General features: G+C 37.4%; 1 protein-coding gene across 1 annotated transcript in view; it reads left to right on the top strand.

Moving 5' to 3' along the window:
- TFDP1 (transcription factor Dp-1) overlaps nt 1–20,255 on the top strand; it is a 31,694-nt gene extending 11,439 nt beyond the window's left edge. Inside the window, exons 5-12 of the mRNA XM_015819316.1 lie at nt 1,506–1,627; nt 2,084–2,249; nt 2,460–2,606; nt 3,862–3,930; nt 4,466–4,617; nt 12,886–13,052; nt 17,451–17,532; nt 19,014–20,255. Coding sequence (XP_015674802.1) covers nt 1,506–1,627; nt 2,084–2,249; nt 2,460–2,606; nt 3,862–3,930; nt 4,466–4,617; nt 12,886–13,052; nt 17,451–17,532; nt 19,014–19,164 — 1,056 coding nt within the window. The 3' untranslated portion in view covers nt 19,165–20,255. The remainder of the gene's footprint in view (nt 1–1,505; nt 1,628–2,083; nt 2,250–2,459; nt 2,607–3,861; nt 3,931–4,465; nt 4,618–12,885; nt 13,053–17,450; nt 17,533–19,013) is intronic.

Genomic DNA, 20,255 nt, shown 5'->3' with positions numbered 1-20,255 from the left:
AATTGCTAATAAAAACCTGGCTACTCTTTTCCTAACAGGGATTGGATATGAAAGTAGGAAATAAATCACTTCTTTCTCATTGAATTTTTTTTAAAAAAAATTAAATGTATTTTTATTGCTTTAAAATAATAACAAAAAGGAACAAAACACAAAATTACACACTGTAAAAATACTTAATGGCTTAACAAAGTGAAAAAATGCAACAAAATATAATTGGTTGCTATAGTATACAGTTAGAATTCTATATGTAACTAGTGCAAACATTACGCAAGTATATATTATTTCTAAAACACCTATAGAAGTATCATGCTTTTTTTGTACAAATGAATCCCATATTTCATTATACTTATCCATACAAGTCTATGGCTATAGGCAACCTCCTCATAGGTAGTAAGTGTAATCAGATCTTCAATCCATTAAGTAAATGGAGACCTACAGTATACTTATCTTTCCAATGCTGCAATGTCAGACTTTTAGCCATGATAATATGTTTTAAAGAAACATTGTCCTTATTGCATCTCTAACAAAATGCCATTTTGACAGTCCTTCCCTATATAAAATATAATGGAGCCCAATACATTTTAAATATTTTGTTGTATGTCATAATTTGAGATCTATTGATATTTTAGGTATGGAAGTTAAGACACTCCCATTGTCTAGGCAATATAGAAATCTCTAATTCTTTATTTCATTCAGTTCTCAACATCTGCATATCAAACTGATTTATTGAAAATAAATATTAAAATTATAGGTTTTTTAGTGTTAAAGGATTTAACAAGTTGTTCTAGTACAGTGATGGTGAACCTTTTAGAATCTGAGTGCCCAAATTGCAACCCAAAACCCACTTATGCATCATCGGGTGCCGGGTGGGTGTGACCCATTGGCTGGGCGTGGCTGCGGTGGTAACGGCAGACGGTGTGGGACTAAAAAGTTCAATCAATCAATTCCAACTTTGTAAGATTTTTTTTTCCCGCGAGAAGTTGAAATTGACTGATTGAACCTTTTTTTTTTTTTTTTTTTTTTTTTTGCACACGGCGGTGGAGGCCTAAAACCCAGCTGAAGGCCAAGGACTGGGGCGATGGCGCGCGTGCCCACAGAGAGGGCTCTGAGTGCCGCCTCTGGCACTCGTGCCATAGATTCGCCACCACTGTTCTAGTATCTCAGGTGTCTCAGAATCCCTAATTGAAAACCTGTACTAAGGTAATACAGGTATACTTAAAGTAACATTTTCTATTGCAGAGGAGAGACCCAAGCTTATAAACTTGGGGACAATATCTTTGTGGACATTTTTATTATTACTCTTAATCATGTAATAACTAGTTACAATATTGATAAATATATTGAAAGTGAGGAACAATAAGCATATTTTAAGATTGTGTTCCTATAGGTAGACGTATTTAATTTGGCCAGTACAAAAAAGTTGCAATTGTTACTTTTTTACGGAAGCTAATAACATCACAATAATGAATAATTATTTTTTTCTAATGGTTTTCTGTTAATTGTAGGTTATTGGTACACCACAGAGACCATCAGCCCCAAATACTATTTTAGTAGGAAGTCCACATACTCCCAATACACACTTTGTATCACAGAATCAGACTGCAGATTCTTCACCTTGGTCTGCTGGGTAAGTAACGTTCTGTTAAATTAGATTAGAACTAGAATTACTGTTTTGTAGAAATATGAAAATATATGCCTCAAAAATATGCAGTTTAAGTCTGACATCAATTTTTTAATCAATCTGGCATTTGCTAAATAATAAGTTCTCAAGCAGCAATTACTCTTTTCCCTAGTATATTTTGGTACAGGATGTTGATATACCACATACTTCTTTAGTTCAGAATATAGGTTTTTTTTTTCTGTGAAAGCGTATGTTATGTTTTGAGTCATAAAATAAATTCATTTTCTTTTATTGTTTAGATATGTTTGGTCATGGTTGTGTAAATAAACTAGTCACGTACACTGAAATTAAATGAAGCGAGTAGTTCAGGACATCTGTTTTAAAAGTAAAATATATAAATCTCTTGTGTACATAAATGGATTAGGGAGGTCTGTGTACTTAAAGCTAATTGTATTTTTGTAGGAAACGAAACAAAAAGGGAGAGAAGAATGGCAAGGGTTTACGACACTTCTCTATGAAGGTTTGTGAGAAGGTTCAGAGGAAAGGAACTACCTCATATAATGAGGTAGCAGATGAGTTAGTTGCAGAATTCAGTACTGCAGATGCTCACATCTCACCAAATGAATCGGTAAATATATTTGTATTCTAAATTCATTTTTAATGAATTATATATTCCCATAAAAACTCCCTTTTTACTTAATGATGTCCATTTATTTCTCTCTTGGGTATCATCATTTGGACTAACTGATGATAACAATGTTTATCTAATTTGCTAGTTTATGTTACTAAGTAGTATAACTGCAAGTATTCTGATACTTTTAATTTATCATGTTTACAGCAGGCTTATGATCAGAAAAATATAAGGCGACGAGTCTATGATGCCTTAAATGTTCTTATGGCCATGAACATTATTTCCAAGGAGAAGAAAGAAATCAAATGGATTGGCCTACCTACTAATTCAGCTCAGGAATGCCAGAATTTAGAGGTAAAATTTGTTGAAAATATGCCATTTGTAATATTTTCTTAATGAATTTTCTCATTCAATATGATTGTATAATAGGTATTTTGCCTGATTCAATTATATATAATGTAATGAATTTTAAATACTGTTTGGATTTCATTGATAGTAATATAGTGCTATATGTGCAAATGTTTCAGAATTTGGGATACAAGTAACCCTTGCTTAATGATTCGGTGACCATTTAGTGATTCAGTGAACATTTAGTAACTACAGCCATTGGCCAAAACTACTGCCATTGCAGCACCTCATAGTAACATCATCAAAATTTGAGTGAGTCACATGATCAAAATTCACACGACTGCCCACATTTATGATGACAGTATGCGCTTCGACTCCCACCACCCATCGGTCTCCCCTGCATCTGCCCTTTTGCCTGCTCTGCACTCTGCTGCCTACCCCCACCTCCACTGGTTGACCTTTTCTGTCTTCTCCCTCCCACTGCTGATGAAGCATACCTGGTCCAGGCAGTTTTGCAAGGCCCTTCACAAGGCCATGCAAACACCTCGCAAAGGGCCAGCAGCTGTCCCAGCCAGTCGTGCCTCATCAGCAATAGGACAAAGAAGATGGTGAACTCAGTGGGGCATGAACTAGTAGGCCACAGAGTGCAGAGATGGATGGTTAGGCAGGTGGTGGGAGTTGAAATGGAGATGAGCGCAGCAGGGCAGGAGAACCGCGATGGCATGTTCCTGTCCTAACAGCTAGAACTTTTGTCTCTAAGAAGTGCAGTTACGTGATGTTTCATCTAATGATCACATTGCTTAGCAATGGAAATTCTGGTCCCAATTAGAGTCATTAAGTGAAGACTACCTGTCTTTGCTTTATTTTTTGAAATAACTGTTCCATGCCAAGAAAATTGCTGACTCTTAGGTAACATTAGGTAAAATAGGTAACATTTTACAAAACTGTTTCAGCATAATTAAAATATTTGAATTTTTTTTTTTTTTGCACAGCTAGTTTGAAACTGCTTTTGGGGAAAAAAGAGCTTTTGGAGTTGTTTGGTATTCTGATTCTATTTTTAGAACAATTGTAGCTTTTCTTACATATACAAAACTGTTTTCATGCTGCTTTAGTTGCTCATTGGTGAGTAAAACCTTTAAAATTGCTCCTAGTAAAACCTTTAAAATAGCTCCTAGTATGAATATACATCTAGGAGTATACTAGGAGTATACATATTTGATTCTTTCAACATGTTATTACAGTTTTTTTTCTTTTTGTTAAGGTGGAGAGGCAGAGAAGACTTGAAAGAATAAAGCAAAAACAGTCACAACTACAAGAATTAATTCTTCAGGTATCATCATAGAGCAGTAGCATACATTTTCTTCCTGCTAATCCAATGTTAGGTGCAACCTTGAAAATAGGCATTTGAATTCAGGTTTTTTCTTCTTCTTTAATTCTGTTTTAATTTAATTAATGTCAATCTATCATTATTTTAACAGTTCTCAAATTTACATGCTTTAGATTTAAAAAAACAGAATCTGATGAATGAGTAGCATACAAGTGACTATAATAAAAATAAAAATGCCCTTGAGTTGAGTTCAGCTCTGGGATAACTTAAATTTGAGCAATTTTCTTGGCATTATTGCAGAAATGGTTTGCCATTGGTGTCTTTCAGGATTCCTTTTTTCAACTCCCCTGTCTAGGCAACAAGTCTGAAATGTTCAGATGGTCTCCCATCTAATACTGTCCAGGACCAGACCTCCCTAACTTCTGAGATCACCAAGTCAATTAGGTCCTGTCACCTGCTAAAGCTATTGAGATAAATAATTTAAATTGTTTCCCAAATCTTAAAAAAGCAAACTTTGTGTGCTTAAATCCTTTAACAGCAAATTGCCTTCAAAAATCTTGTTCAGCGAAATCGTCATGCAGAGCAGCAAGCAAATAGACCACCAACTTCTAATTCTGTCATTCACTTGCCATTTATCATAGTGAACACCAGCAAGAAAACTGTAATTGATTGCAGTATTTCTAATGACAAGTAAGTTACTACTACCCAGAAAAATGATTTCTTTTGGTTTTGTAAATATAGTATGTAGATTGTTGAATAGAGCGATTGAAGGTTATAAATGCTTATATTATTGTTAGTTGCAGGATAATAAATGGACAGATTTTCCATGCCAATCATAACCTCTGTATGCATTTTTAAATTTATATATGGGGGCTGGTATCTGGACACAAGAAGTCATTAGTAAAGACTTTACTGTTAATTTGTTCCCATTAGACTTCAGGTTTTTAAATTTAGCTGTGTTGATGGGAGGTAGCTTGTGTTTACATGGTGAATAGTTGAACTTAATATTGAAAATAAAATATTTGAATACTAAGTTTCTTCATTGGCGGGACCATGTCTGCCTTCTAACTGTACTAGAATTATTTCTTGCCTGAGGAACCACTTTCATTCTTAGTCTTTATGATTGACATGGGACCTGCTACTGTAATGTACTATAATGTAGTTGGATGAACTAGAAATCAGGACAAAGTTGTGTGAAAGTTGTCAAGCACAAGACTAGTAAGAGCACTTAGGCAGGAAAAGCCAAATGCACAAGTATAGAATAGATGGTATTTGGCTCAACAGTAGTAACTTTGAGAGGGATCTAGCTGTCCTAGTGGACTACCACATAAGTATGAGTCAGCAGTGTGCTACAGTTGCCAAAAAGGAATACTATCCTAGGCTACATCAACAGAGAGATAGAATCAAGGTTACAAGAAGTGATAGTATCACTCTAGTGGGCCACATTTGGAATACTGTGTTCAGTTGTAGTCACCATGAGACAAAAAAGATGCTGAGGCTCTAGAAAGAGTGTAGAGAAGTGCAACAAAGAAACAAATGAGTTTGGAGGCTAAATTATATGATGAATGGCTAAGGGAACTAGGTATTTTTAGCTTAACAAAGAGAAGACTTGGAAAGACATGAAAGCAGTCTTCCAATACTTTGAAGGGCTATTACAGGGCATCATTTATTCTCCATAGCTTCACTTAGTGACCACAGTTGAGGCCAGCATCTGTGTTGCTAAGCAAAACGTGACCATGACTGACTTTGAGGTCACTTTTCATTTAGTTGTTAAATCACTGCAAGTTGTTCAGCAAGGCATCACATGACCATGACTTGGGATTTGATTGCCAGTTTCTCCATTGACTCTGTGATTGGGCTAGATGAAGCATGCCAATAGAAATCATAGGTTGGCTGGATTGTGCAACAACAATAAACACCTGCTGGTTGCAAAATACCTGAATGTTGATCATATGGACAGTGCAATGGTTGTAAAAGCAAGGACTGGTTGTAAAGTTAGTTTTTCAGCAGTGCTGTAATTTTGAACAGTCACTAAATAGGGCAGTTGTTAACCTGTATGGAGTTTTGGATTTTTGGCTAAGCTACATATGTTTCCTGAGACCTGCTACAGATGAAAAGAGCCACTCAGAGTCACCTTGAACCATAATATGATAATAATCCCACCCAATTCTCAGTTTCTCTTTTGTCAGTTCTAACAATGGATCTTTGGTTGTTCTCTGTTTGATGTTTCCAACCTATATTCTAACCATAGTATAATGAAACTTCTCGGAAACCTGATCTGCTTGAGCCAAGGGCATGTAATAAAAACATGCCTTCACTGCCTCCACTCCCTAGCAAACAACATTAGTGACCTGTTTGATATGCTTCAGGTGTGCTTTATAGATGTTCCAGTCGCTGCATATTTGTAGCTTTGCACATTTGCAGCTTAGAGTTTAATGTAAAGCTGCATTGCCTATGCAATTGAAGGCATTATTTGATTTGTTGACCTTGTAAACACAAACTGTTTCTGATCCTGGAGCACTGGCACCAGAACAACTATCAATATCAGCACCATAAAAGAAAAAAAGGTATAAACTGACTGCTTTTTCATTATTAAACTCTTTAGGCTTTATTAAAGATTAAACTCTTTTAAGCTTTGTTTTACTGATAGTAGAACCATTAATATTGATGTCATCACCATTTCCATTCTTCCTTTACTTTGTCTCCTTCCATTTCCTATGCTACTTTTATTAAAAGACTACTATTTGGAAGTGACCAGATTACAGATTCAGTCTCTGGAAAACAAATTCAGAACCAATTGCCAAGCAACTGTCATTCTCAGTTTTGAACCTGTCTATCTATTTTTCTGTAACTCGTAGCAGATCTTGTCTAGTGTCCATTCTGTTTCTAATTTTCAGGTACAACTTTTGAACAATACAGTGTTTTGTTTTTCCCATTGTCATAATGAGCTTTACTCTTTGAATATATTGGATCTAGCAGGAAATAGACTTTCTGGGTTCAGTCATGACCCTTGTCTCCAAAAATCCTCTTATGCCTCAACATTGTCCTGAGGCTGGTCAGCCATTTCCTGACCCATGGGACTGCTGTTCTCTCAGCAGCAAGGTTTGTGATTATTATTGCACCTAGAAGCCACAACTTACAGTGAGCAAATGTCAATCCACAGCAGATCCTCTGTCATTAACATATTGAAAGATACTATCTAATGATGCTGGTCTTGCAGTTGGATAGTCATTCTCAGCTAGATAAGAATTCATGTTCAGTTTCTACCCCATCTGAATAATTTTCAGATGCTTTCCTGAACCAATTTTACTCCTGTAAAGCATAGTATTAATAGGAAATATTGAGAAAAAGCTTGATGAATAGGTCAGAAGGTTTTGTTTTTTTTCTGTAGTGTGTTGTCTCAGAGTAGTTTACCAAACTTACCTAATGAAATAACATTTTCTTTGGGTGAACACGATATTCATAGCATTACCAAAATCTTCAGTATTTAACACTTTGGATTACTAAATAGCAGATTAATACAAGGCAAGATTCAGGAGAAATTATTGCCCTTCAGCAGTATGTATGACTACATTGTACAGACCTTTTGCAATGTCTAAGACCCAAGTTAAAGAATTTCAGGGCAATAAATAGTTTAGTAAAAAGGCAGGTAATGCATTGGATCATGTGCTAAAGAAAATGTACATGTATACCATACATCTTAGTACGGTATTCTACAATCTTACCATGCTTCTATACATTGTTGTATGTGTATTGCTCATTGTTTTTGAAGTCAGCAAGGAACTGTACATGTCATGTTTTCCATCCTGAACCTACCTGCAGGCCATTTCCAGTTGTAACAGGTTCAGAAAACAGCATAGAAAACAGAAACTGAGTCCAAAAAGAAAGGCTGAAAGAACGTGGAATGTTCAGCTTGAGAGGACTGAGGGGGAACAAAATATTCTTCATATACACAAAAGAATGTTGCACAGAAATGTTAAGACTTGTTCACCATTATTAAGCAGTACAAAAAGAAGATAATGTATCCAAGCCATAAGAATAACTTTTGTAGCCAGCAGGTTGGAAAACATACAAATAGTAATCACATGATCATGGGTTGCTGTGACAGTCACAAACTTGTGGATTGATTGCAAAGCTTTTTTTTTTAACACCATCATAACTTGGGTTGCTAAATGAAGTAGTTAGTAAGCAGTAAGCCAGGGCTGCATATAGAATTCCTCATCTGAGCTAAGTCAGGCTTTTATTCTAAATAATTCACAGTAATGAAAACGATGGGAACCTTTATCCAATTCTTCTAAAGAGTTGAATGCTTAGTTATTGGTGATACACTTTTATATGATTTTCTAAACTAGAATTTTTCCTTTTCTTTTAAAGGATGTTGATTTGCCTTAATAGTTAACTGATGTATATTTATTTATTTCAGTGGATACCAATGGTATTCATGACATTTTTATCATTTTCCTATTATCAGGGATATTCTTTCTTAATCTTACTGCAGGCGCTCTTTTCAATTTGGCACAGATATACTTGTCAATGTCATATTATTAAGTTGGCTTCTTACAGGGTTCCGAACTCTTATCATTTTCAAACCTCTTTTGCTTCAGCGGAGGTGTCCACTGACAGACAATATATTGGCTTTGCCTGCTCACCATAATAATCTTAGATTGGTGCATCCAGTAAGATATCACACGAGTTGCAATCTGACTCCCAAGCCATGGCTTGTAATCACCATATAAAACAAAGCATCACTGAACATGACTAGCAGCTAAGCTTAGCAGAACTTTATTATATTCTTCAGCATTGGGAAAGAATAAAGATAGATTCTGCCATGCAGAAAAGATGTATTTGTGCACAGTATTATTGGAGGGGGAAGGGATTGGAAAGAACTCTTATGTGACCTATTTCTCATAAGTCTGATTTTTTCCCATCTTTATCTACTGTTGCCCTTTCAGAATTATGGTAGTAAATTGCACCAGCAATTAAGATAATTGCTATCTAGTCTTTCAGTAAGCTACATAAAGATAAAATTGATGTAATGCTAGGAGTTTGTTTTTTTTAAACTTAAGATAGTTCTGGCATTTCAGTATGGAAAAAAAAGCTGATTCTGCCTTTTTTGTTTCTTGCCCCTCAACCAGAATAAGAGAAATTACTGCATTCATTAAAACATATATAATATAAGGGGATTTTTCATAACACTTTTTAACAGAATAAAAATAGTACAAATTTTAAGTTAAAGATGCTAGAAATAGAGAAAAGTTGTAGAAAAGTGAAAAATGAAATAGAAATAGAAAATTTAAAAAAATAAAGAAGTGGCTTCCGATTTTATCAGCAGTTATAAATACTTTTATTCTTTGCCCTGTCTAAGGTGGAAACATAGAACGCAAGGCTTATGTAAGGGATATGGGAGATCATCTAGTGCAGTGGTGGCGAACCTATGGCACGGGTGCCAGAGGCGACCCTTGGAGCCCTCTCTGTGGGCACACGTGCCGTTGCCCCAGCCTCGCCTCCCCCCGCGATCCCCTCCTCTCCAGCAGCCCCCCTGAAGGAGAGTCGGTCCTGAGCATGGCCCACACGGAGCAGAGCGCAGCCAAGGACATGGCAGCCAGGCAGCATAGACAAGACTCTGCCCTCACACCCCATCGTGCACAGTTGATGCTGCAGGGCGCGGGCAGAGGGTGTGACCGCCCTAGCGCTGCTGGGCTGCCTGGGCGATCTGCAGCAGGCCCTGGAGGCGGTGAGTGGCCCCGCGGGCGAGCGGGCGGGGAATGGGGAGGCAGGGTGGGGGCAGGGCAGGGGGTGTAGCCGGGGGCGGGCCAGTTTTTGGGCACTCAGTCTCTAAAAGGTTTGCCATCACTGATCTAGTGCAATCCTCTGCCAGTGCCCAACTCCATTACCATAGCACTTGGAACAGATGGCCATTTAACCTGTGCTGAAACATTTCCAGGGAAGGAGCATCTGCCACCTTCCAAGGCAGGTCCTTTGTTATTGGACAGCTTTTTCTGTTAAGATTTTTTCACTGATATCCGGCTAAAATCTTCCTTATGCAGGTAATCCCCGAGTTGTGAGCGTTCCCTTAGTGAACATTCGAAGTTACACGATAAGCGCCCCCTAGTGCTTACGAGCAAATCCCAAAATTATGAATGTTGCCGCACCACGGCAGTCATTCACCCTTACGAGCGACCCCAGTGGCTCTGCAACATTCACTCTGGTTATTCCTTCCTTCCCTACCCCCGTTCTAGGTCTCCCTAGGCACTAGTTCCTTTGCTTTCTTGGCTGCTCCAGGCCTTCGGTACCTTCGCACAGAATGGATCATGCAAGATCAGTGGAACAAGATCTCACGCTACTGATCTTGCGTGATCTCATGATACTTTAGGGCCTCTGTTCTCTAACAGAGAACGGAACCAAAGCTGGGGGGTGCTTCCGCATGCCTCTGGAGGCCGGATCTGGGCGCCAGAGGCCTTTTCCAGGCTGCTGCTGCCTGGATCTGAGGCCGGGGGGGTGCTTCCGCGGCCTTCCGGAGGCCCGATCCAGGCACCGGAAGTCTTTTCCCGGCCGCTGCCACCCAGATCTGAGGCTGGGGATGGTCCCGCGGCCCTCCGTAGGCCTGATATGGGCATTGGAGGCCTTTTCCAGCGGCCTAGAAAAGACCGGTGCCCGGATCAGACCTCTGGATGGCCACGGAAGCATCCCCCAGCCTCAGATCTGGGTGGCAGCAGCCTGGAAAAGGCCTCAGATGCCCGTATCCAGCCTCAGAGGTGCGCGGAAGTGTCTCCCATCCTCAGATCCGGGCAACTGCAGCAGAGAGGAGACGGATCTTTTCAAGATGAGTTCAGCGGGGCAGGAAGGGAGGGGGAAACATGAGGTATCTTAGTTGGTCGGGGAGGCCTTGGGGGCCTGTTCCATCACTAGTCTCTCCATGGCCTTCCCCACCCTGAGATACCTCATGTTCACTTAACAAGCCGTGTGCGTCTTAATGAGCAGGGAGTGATCTCATTCGAGGTATGAGATTCACTCCCATGAGTTTTCGAGTTATGAATGGAATGGGCAGGCTCCATTACATTCGTAACTCGAGGACTACCTGTAATTTAAATCCATTGTGAATGGTTTGTCTTTTAGAAAAATTTGGTCCTGTCTTTTAAATAACAGTTGTTTAGCTGCTTCAAGACAGCCATCATTATCTAATTGCTCTTTCATTTTAACTTCCTAGTTCTCTTATAATATTGGTTAAGTTTGTCAGTGCTTTGATAAGATGCAGTGCCCAGAATTTCGATGCAGTATTCTAGGTTTAATGTGACTAATGCTGAATAAAGACAAATAATACCTTATCTATTTTGACACTAGTTTTGATGATGCAGCCTAAGATTTGTTTTTTTTTATATACTTTTTGCAGCAGCTTCACACTAGACTCATGTTCATGTAGAGATTCACCAAAACACTCAACTCTTTTTCACATGTATTTTGCATAGTGTGGTTCTCTTATCTTATACTGACACCTTCAATTTTTCCTAACCATATGTAACATTTTGCATCTGTTCCTGTTGAAACTCCTCTTGCTGATTTCTGTCCACTGTTCCATCTTGTGAAGATCCTCCTCAGTCTTTATACTTAAATATGAATAGCACATGGTCTAGAACATAGTCCCATAGTATATCCACTCGAAATGTCCCTCCAACTTGATGTAGAGCCATTGCGTGCGATTGTTCCTCTCTGTCCGTCCATCCATCCATCCAAATTTATTTGCTACCCCTCTCGCAACGAAACAACTCTAGGCGGTGAGTAAATTCACTAAACAAAAATAACTACAACAACAGGCGCCCTTCCTTTTGGTACTGACACAACCAAAAAAATCTCTATGACAATTCAAATGTTACACTGCACTGTCAAATGTTTTACTGCACTGTCTCACAGCAAGGATGGTACTCTTCAGTCTTTAATGTTTTAATGTGATACTCACTAGAATGTTAAAATTTTAAAGAGAACTCTAATTTCACCTTTGGTGATCTTTTGAGTGAGTTCCAAACCCATGGAAAGCTGCTGTATCCCCCAAAAATAAGCCCTAATGGGTCTTTTGGTTCCCCCCCCCCCCCAAAAAAATTTTTTTTTGTAAGACCCGGTCTTATTTTCGGGAAAATACAGTATTACTATTGGTATTACCTTTGCTTGCTTTTGCCACAATCATTTTGTTTCTATTTGCAGCTCTTTGTATTTTGTTATCTTCTCCAGTTCTTCCTCTTCTATTCTGCTGTCTCCAGGAACTACCATGTCCACCATTCAGATTTTTTTGTCTTTCTTATCAACATTTGTTAAATCTGAGGTGTTATGTGACAGTTCTTGTGTGTTTGAATTCTAAGGTCCCAGAGCAGTTTAGCTCCTTCATTATCTATTACTTTCTCTATTTTATGGTCCCACCAGTTCTATTTGCAGGCAAATGGTATTTCTTACAGATCTTTCCAAGCATCATTTTTGCTACTTTGTATGCCGTTGCTTGTAGTCAGTCTGTGCCATATTTTTGCAACAGCTAATCAAATGATCCACTGTTTCTTCAGCTTCTTTGCAGAGGTGGCACTTGCTATCTGTTGCTGTCTTCTCAGTTCTGGCTTGTATGCATTTGTTCTTAAGGGTTGGTCTTGTGCAACGAGAATTAGCCCCTCTGTCTCGTTCTTCAACTTTCACATATATCATTCAGTTTCTCAGTAGAAAACTACACTGTTCTGTAAACTGTAATTGCTTTTGAAGCACTGTGCTATAGGTATAGGTATGATCAGTATAAGTTTATATTGGGCTAAAAGGTGGTAAAAGACCATAAAAACCAAAACTTTTCTAAAATAAAAACATTTAAGCAGTATAACACTACGCATGCTTTATTTTCAAAGTTTACGTTTTAATGGAAGAAGTACTTTAAAAGAAAAATACTGATTGTATATAACATATTGACCAACATCTATTCATTCCTTTTAGGTTTGAATATCTATTTAATTTTGATAACGCATTTGAAATACATGATGATATTGAAGTATTGAAGCGCATGGGAATGGCATTTGGACTGGAATCTGGAAGTTGCTCAGCAGAAGATCTAAAAAATGCAAGGAGCTTGGTTCCTAAAGCTCTTGAACCATATGTGACGGGTAAAGTTAAATGAAATAACTTATTTTTTAACATTTGAAATAAAACTTAAGAACAAAATAAACTGCTATTGGAACTTAACACAACTGTGATAAACGGTGCAATATAATATAAACATTATCTGCTTTGCTGTTAGCAAAATACCTTCAGTTAATAGTTGAGATGATGGGTCATGTTAATAGTTGAGATTGTAACTTTGACAGCTACAGGATATAAAATACAAATTTTATCTTCTGCTTTGCTAGCCATAATAATTCTGTAACATAAAGGTAATGTTTAGTTCAGAAAACCTTAGAAGATATTGCAACATAGTACATTTGATTTGCATTAGTATAACACCTTTTCATCTAGTGCTTACTGTACTTAAATAATGTAAATTATTATTTTTAATAATTTCTTTCATCAACAAGGATAAAATGCAAAACAGAAAAATGAACATTCAACATTTAACAGTGAGGGGGAAAAATTCCTGGGTAGAGAAAAAAAAACCAAATCTCAAATAAATCTAACATTGAACATAAAAAATCCACCTTGGCTGGATGCTGAAAAATAAATTTAAAAAAACGTATAAGTTATCCTCCCCTTACATAACAGGTCTACAAATAGTTATAAGCTTTTCCATCCTTATTTAACAAAAATACTATATTAAATACACAAATATTCCAGATGAGGAAGTCTGGCTACTGTAATAATAAAATTGACCCAACATCTAATTATAGCATATATGAAAAAAAGAAAAGAAAAAATAGTCAACAGGTTAGCCCAAACATTACACTAATCTTCAAACCCCCTCTGTTAACTATCTATTATTATATTTAACAGGTAGAAAGTCCACAAACAACTTTCAGTCCTTTATTATGTTTTCTAGTCCATTGTCTCTAACCAAGGCAGTTAATTTTGCCATCTTTGCTAATTCAGTCACTTTTTAAATCCACTCTTCAACAATCGGCAACTCTTCCAATGCTTAGCAAGTACAATCCTCGCAGCAGTCACCTTGTAAAGAAATAGCATCCCAAACTGTTTTTCAATTGGTTTATTCATAATACCTAAAACAAAAGCTTCAGGTTTCATTAGTATTTGTATCTTAAATATTTTCTGCATTATCATTATGTTTATCGAGTATGATTTAATATGTATAAGACCACCACATATGATCAAACGTATCTGGATTTTGATTACATTTCCAACACATGTTAGAACTTCCTCTATACGTTTTTGCTAGTCTGTCTGGGGGCAAATACCAATGATATATCATATTATAAAAGTTTTCTTTCAAACTGTAATTCAAAATAAAGTTTAATCCATTAGTCCATTCTCCCACTTATATAGTGTTGTGTTATACCCAAAAATTTTCACCCGTTTTACCATACAATCTTGGAAATATTCATCTTCCAGATTCATCTTAAGTAACATTTTACATATGGTACGTTAGCGATCAGGTGATCATCTCCAGAACATGAGTTGATACCCAATTCAGATTTAACTCCTGCGAAAACTAACCTTTTTTTTATCAAGTTTAAATCTTTCAAAAATTCTATAATAATTATAAGTCAAAAACAAATCCTTCACTTACTAGTTGTTCTCTTGTTTTTATCTTAAGTCCCTCTTCTTCATATATCAATAAATACCAATATGTCATCCATTTACATTCCAAAAACATCTCTTTTCTATGTAGTATTTCATGGGATGATAGCCAAAGTGGCACTCTTCTTTTGTATTTCCACCATGCATGCCCAATTGATTGCCTAATGATGTGATTCTTAAAACCAGTAGTTTAAATTATTATGAGGTTCACATATTGTGCAAAAAAACCAAAATTGGTTTGTTTTGTTTTAGCTTTGCAGGTTGTATAGGCCCAGGCATTTCCTGTGGTCGCAATACCATGGTCTATTTTTTAGAGTAGTATTTCACAACCAGTGGTACACATACACTGATATACACAGAAGTAATCCAGGTGAGATGTATGGCACAACTCGTCTCAGTTCTTTAGGTTAAAAGAGTGGGACTTACACCTGTTAAGGTAAAAGAAGGGCTTGTTTGAGAAACTTCAGATACTGCTTTGGAAGAGTGGCCACAAAACAGGAAAAGTTTTTTTCCCCACAGTTCATCTAACTCCTTTCTTTGTGTTCTGCTAACTAACTTTTTACAAAGCCGCAAAAAGGGGAAAAGGCAAAAAGTACAGCAAGTCCCTAATTTAGATTAAGAACATGTTTTGTTTTCCAGTCTGTCCTTAAACCTTATTTGTATGTAAACCAGAAAAGATACTTAATCAACTTTGTCTTACTACGAACCACTGAAAACAGACCAGAGTCACATGGACTTTGGATTTGGGGGGGGGGGGGTTAGCACACATGCAAGCAGGGAGGATGTAAAAGTAAACAGGGGGAGGGGAGCCTCAGAGATGCAGTGGTGGAGTAGTAGCAATAGCCTGCATTATTCGTTGGCAACCATGTATGTGAGAGAAACATTGCTGGGTTCTTCCCACCTTCCCCACCATAGCCACATGGACAAGAGAAAGATGCCACCAGATCTCCCTGTCTGCAGCACTGGGGGTCCCCTTGCCAGTGCATGCCTGCCTCTCTCTTTTGGAGTTGGATGTTGTTACCAGTTGGCTGTCTGCCATTTTGAGTAAAACAGGCATCCAATTCATACCTAGGGATTATTTGTAAGCCAAAGATTCATCGCGTGGGACTTCCGGTACCTAGACAAGCAGTAGCTTACCACTTTTGCATCACTGCCACTGCCTGATGAAAATACCTGCTCTTGGTCTTTTTCTTTTAGTCTGCACCCATTGAGTTCCCTCTGGGCCTTTTCACCTTTTTGCTTATAAAAAGCTGCTTAAAACTATCCTCATTTTGCCCTAGTTTCCTTCCCTCTTACCACTTCTTGCATAGCACCAAGCTTCTCATAAAGAACCTCCAGGCCTTATCAGCCATTTTTCAACCTCACAATTTTCTTTTACCTTTCAGCTACTAAAGGAATCGATCTTTTTGTTAAGCTTTAAGCCATTGCATGTTTATTTCCTTAAAGATTCTCATAGATTATAATAGAAATATCTACAGTCACATGAAAAAGATAGTATATCCTCTTTGAGTTCTATAGTTCTGTGTATTAGGACTTAGTAAAAATCATCTGGACCTTAATTCTTAAAAGTAGGTAGATACAACATTACATGAACAATTACACCCTGGGGTTAAAATTCAGTAAATCTGGGGCTGCATCAGTGCTGCCACATTATCATTTCTAATGCTTCCTGTCAACTTTCTAAAAGAAAAGTCAATGGGGAAGCCAGTTGGAAATTGCTTCTGCTCCCACTGCATCTTTACCTACCTCTGATCATTCTGTTTCTTTCTTTGGGTAAGAATATATCTCTGAAATAATAACCCAATGGTTCATGGGTTGTCTACTATAAATGTAAAGGTCTCCTCAGAAAGATTATTTGGTTCTATCAAGCTAGAACCCAGGTTTATTAATAGAGCAGTTGATGGGACACTAAATATGAATGAATGAATTGAATGAACCTTTATTATCAAAGTATAACATGAATACAGTGAAATTGGCTGAGCCTCCATCCGTGCCCCCCCCCCACAATTCGCAGTGACTACAAACCCCCAAGTTATTACACCCTGTGAGCTAATTGCACAGCACACCGGCCTCACGAGTCTGTCATGCATAAAATTATGTCCCATTCAGAAGCCTGATAGCCCATGGGTAAAAGCTGTTCTTCAGCCTGTTAGTACAGCTGGCTATATTTCTGTATCTCCTACCTAACGGTAGGAGAGTAAAGAGGTACCAACAGGGTGTGAGTCATCCCTGAGAATTTTCCTCACTCTACCAAGGCAACGGGCCCTGGCAATGTCATCCAGTGATGTCAGGGAACAGCCCACAATGTCTTGTGCTGTGCTCACCACCCTCTGTAATACCTTCCTGTCCGCGGCTGTCAAGCCAGCATACCAAACCGCAATACAGTATGTGAGAACGCTTTCAATAGTAGACCGGTAAAAGAAGGTCATGAGTCGTCATTCTACCCTGTTCTTCCGCAAGACCCTGAGGAAGTGGAGTCTCTGTTGGGCCTTTCTGGCCATCTGGGCTGTATTAATTTTCCAGATAAAATCTTCACAGAGGTAGACTCCCAGGAATTTGAAGGAGGAAACTCTCTCCACACAGTCCCCTCCAATGTAAAGTGGGGCAGGTTCCTCTCTTTTCCTCCAGAAGTCTAGCACCATCTCCTTCGTCTTGCCAATGTTAGGTGCAGGTTGTTCTCTAGGCACCATGATGATAGTTTTTGTACTTGAAATGCTATATATGTAAATTATATTCAGTGGAAGTTTTATTGAATTGCAGATACATATGCTATATAGTGACTGCTGTCTAATTCCTGATGTTACTTTGTCTTACAGAAATGGCTCAGGGATCAATCAGCAATGTGTATGTCTCATCCTCATCAGGTTCGGCTTCAAATGGGACAAGATTTTCTAACAGGTTGGATAAGATTGAGTTTTATGTTTAAAAACTAGTTCATAGACCCAGTATCATCTGCTAAATAGTAAAACTATATTATTTCATTTTTTATTGTTAATTGTTACATNACCTGACCTAGGGAGGATTTTATTTGGGGTTTATCTTTTAACAATTTGACAGAGACACAACTTTAAAATTTGATTTAATTCGGTTTTATCGGGGGGGAATGTATTTATGTTTTGTTTTAAATATGTTGTGCGCCGCCCTGAGTCCCGTTGGGAGAAGGGCGGCATATAAATTAAATTTATTATTATTATTATTATTTAATTAAAAAGTGATCTAAATAGATATCTCAGAAACATTTTAATATACCAGCTTATCAAAAGACATCTTAAGAAATTTTCCTTTTCAGTTGCCAAAATTGACCATTTTGCCACTGAATTTGTAAGCTTCAAAGGAGCTGGGAACCAGATGAGGGCCAGACTACCTATTCCTGTCTTAAAGCTTCAAACAGGAAAAATATTAAAGAACTTCAAACATGTATATAAAATGAAGCTAGGCTAGTCTTATCAGGGTCCATTGAATGGATCCTCTGCCAGTAAGTGAAAACAATTCCCCATATGCTTCTTAAAAAATGGGTCTGAACTTGCTCAAGTGAAGTAGGTTTTATAGAGCCCCACAGTTCCATGCCAAAGGTCAGCACTGGGACTATTTTTGCACTAAATACTTTCAGTATAGGTGTCAAGGTACCTTGGTAATCGTAATTAGAACATAGAACTTAGAATAAGAGTTGGGACCTTGGAGGTCATCTGATCCAACTCACTGCATGAGCAGGAGAGTCTATACCCTTTCAGACAAATGGCTGTCCAGTCTCTTCTCTAAAACCTCCAGTGATGGGGCACCCACAACTTCTGAAGGCAAGGCATTCCATTGGTTGATTGTTCTCACCATTAGAAAATTTCTCCTTAGTTCTAGGTTGCTTCTCTTCTTGATTAGTTTCCATCCATTGGTTCTTGTCTTGCCTTCTGGTGCTTTAGTTTGTTCCCCTCAAGTACTGGAGCTCTACTATCATATCTCCCCTAGTCCTTCTTTTCATTAGATTAGTCATACCCAATTCCTGCAAATGTTCTTCAAAACTGGATGCAGTATTCCAGGCGTGGCCGTACCAAGGCTTTGTAAAGCAATACTAATACTTCCCACGATCTTGATTCCTCTGTTAATGCAGCCCAGGCTGCACATTGCTGACTCATATTTAAGTGATTGTCCACTAGGACGCCAAGATCCTAGTGTAAAAACCTTACTTTTATCCACATTGAATTCCATTAATTTGTAATTCGTGTAATAATAACTAATTCATTAATTCATAATTTATATAAAATAGTTTTTAATAGTTGCCGCAGTTTAATATTTGGCCTTAGGAGTCTGCAGTTACCCACTCCTGGCTAAACATATTAATTGGGAAGGTGGAATTAAAAGATTAATGCAGTTTGCTCATTTTGCAGTGACTACTCAAACGGAGGAGATGGAATGTTGGCTACAAGTTCCAATGGATCTCAATACAGCGGCTCCAGAGTAGAGACACCAGTGTCTTATGTTGGAGATGATGACGACGATGATGATGATGACTTTAATGAGAATGATGATGATGACTGATACTTTTTGCCTGTAGACTTTTTTATTTTAAAAATTCAGCAAGCGGCAGGAATAAATTCTAGGAAGAGATTGTCAAAATTGTCTCATCAAGGAGATACTGGTAAGAGTCTGAATTTAGAAAATTGCACCTCCAATAAAGTAAAGATTGTTTGTTTTTTATGTAGATTTTTTTACATGTGATGAGGATGTGTGTGTTAATACCAGTGTGTTAATGCAGAACTTTTATTTACTTTTGCTTAGGATTTTTAACTTGAAGGAAAATGCATTTTGCCCCTAAATGTTGTCATAAAGTTTGAAATGTAGCCACATTTAATGGAAAATAAAATCTGTCCACCTGTCAAAATGCATACATGAATGGCATTTTATTGAGATTGAATTTAGGTGACATCGTACTGATGCATAGTAATCAAATGTAATACTATATTTTGCTGATCATGCCATGTCCAAAGAATCAAACAAAAAACGATCTTTTAAATGTTAGTTTGCAGAAATTGTATGAATTTATTTCCCTTTTTAAAATTATACTGATCATTGTAAGCCCATCAAATTCTATATACTATGTTTGCTGAAGTTAGAAATATGAGTTATGATTTGGGGGCAAATGTTTACTGCCAGGCTGGTATAGCTGTGTAAATGTCTTGAAAGTTTAGAATGAGTTTTGCTTATGATACAAATTTGCCTGATTTCTTACAGGCAGATTTTGAAAACAATTTGTTACATAGTTGTTTACATACTTAGAAGTCTATGGTATAAAAGACATGTACTGAAACAAATGGTTTATATTTGTTTCATAAACATCTTCCAGTAATCTATTATAAAGTTGAAATTAAATATAGAGAATGTTTTATGTTTAACTCAAAACTTGTCAATCACTTTTAATACTTCATTTTTTATAAAAAAAAAAAAACCAGGACAGGTGGTAGTCTTTTTAAATTTATTCACACAGAATTAACTGCACAAATACTGTCAGCTGCCTGTTTTAAGACAGAAGTCTTTTTACTGAAACACAAATAAATTTTCTGTAATATTTTATGGCATATAAGCAGTTTGTTTTACTTGTTTAATTGTGGCACTATTAGTTTTTATTAATA

Source organism: Protobothrops mucrosquamatus, unplaced genomic scaffold (assembly GCF_001527695.2).
Source record: "Protobothrops mucrosquamatus isolate PMUCROS unplaced genomic scaffold, P.Mucros_1.0 scaffold897, whole genome shotgun sequence".
In the NCBI taxonomy this organism is placed as follows: Eukaryota; Metazoa; Chordata; class Lepidosauria; order Squamata; family Viperidae; genus Protobothrops; species Protobothrops mucrosquamatus.
This window is presented reverse-complemented; position numbering and strand designations above follow the sequence as displayed.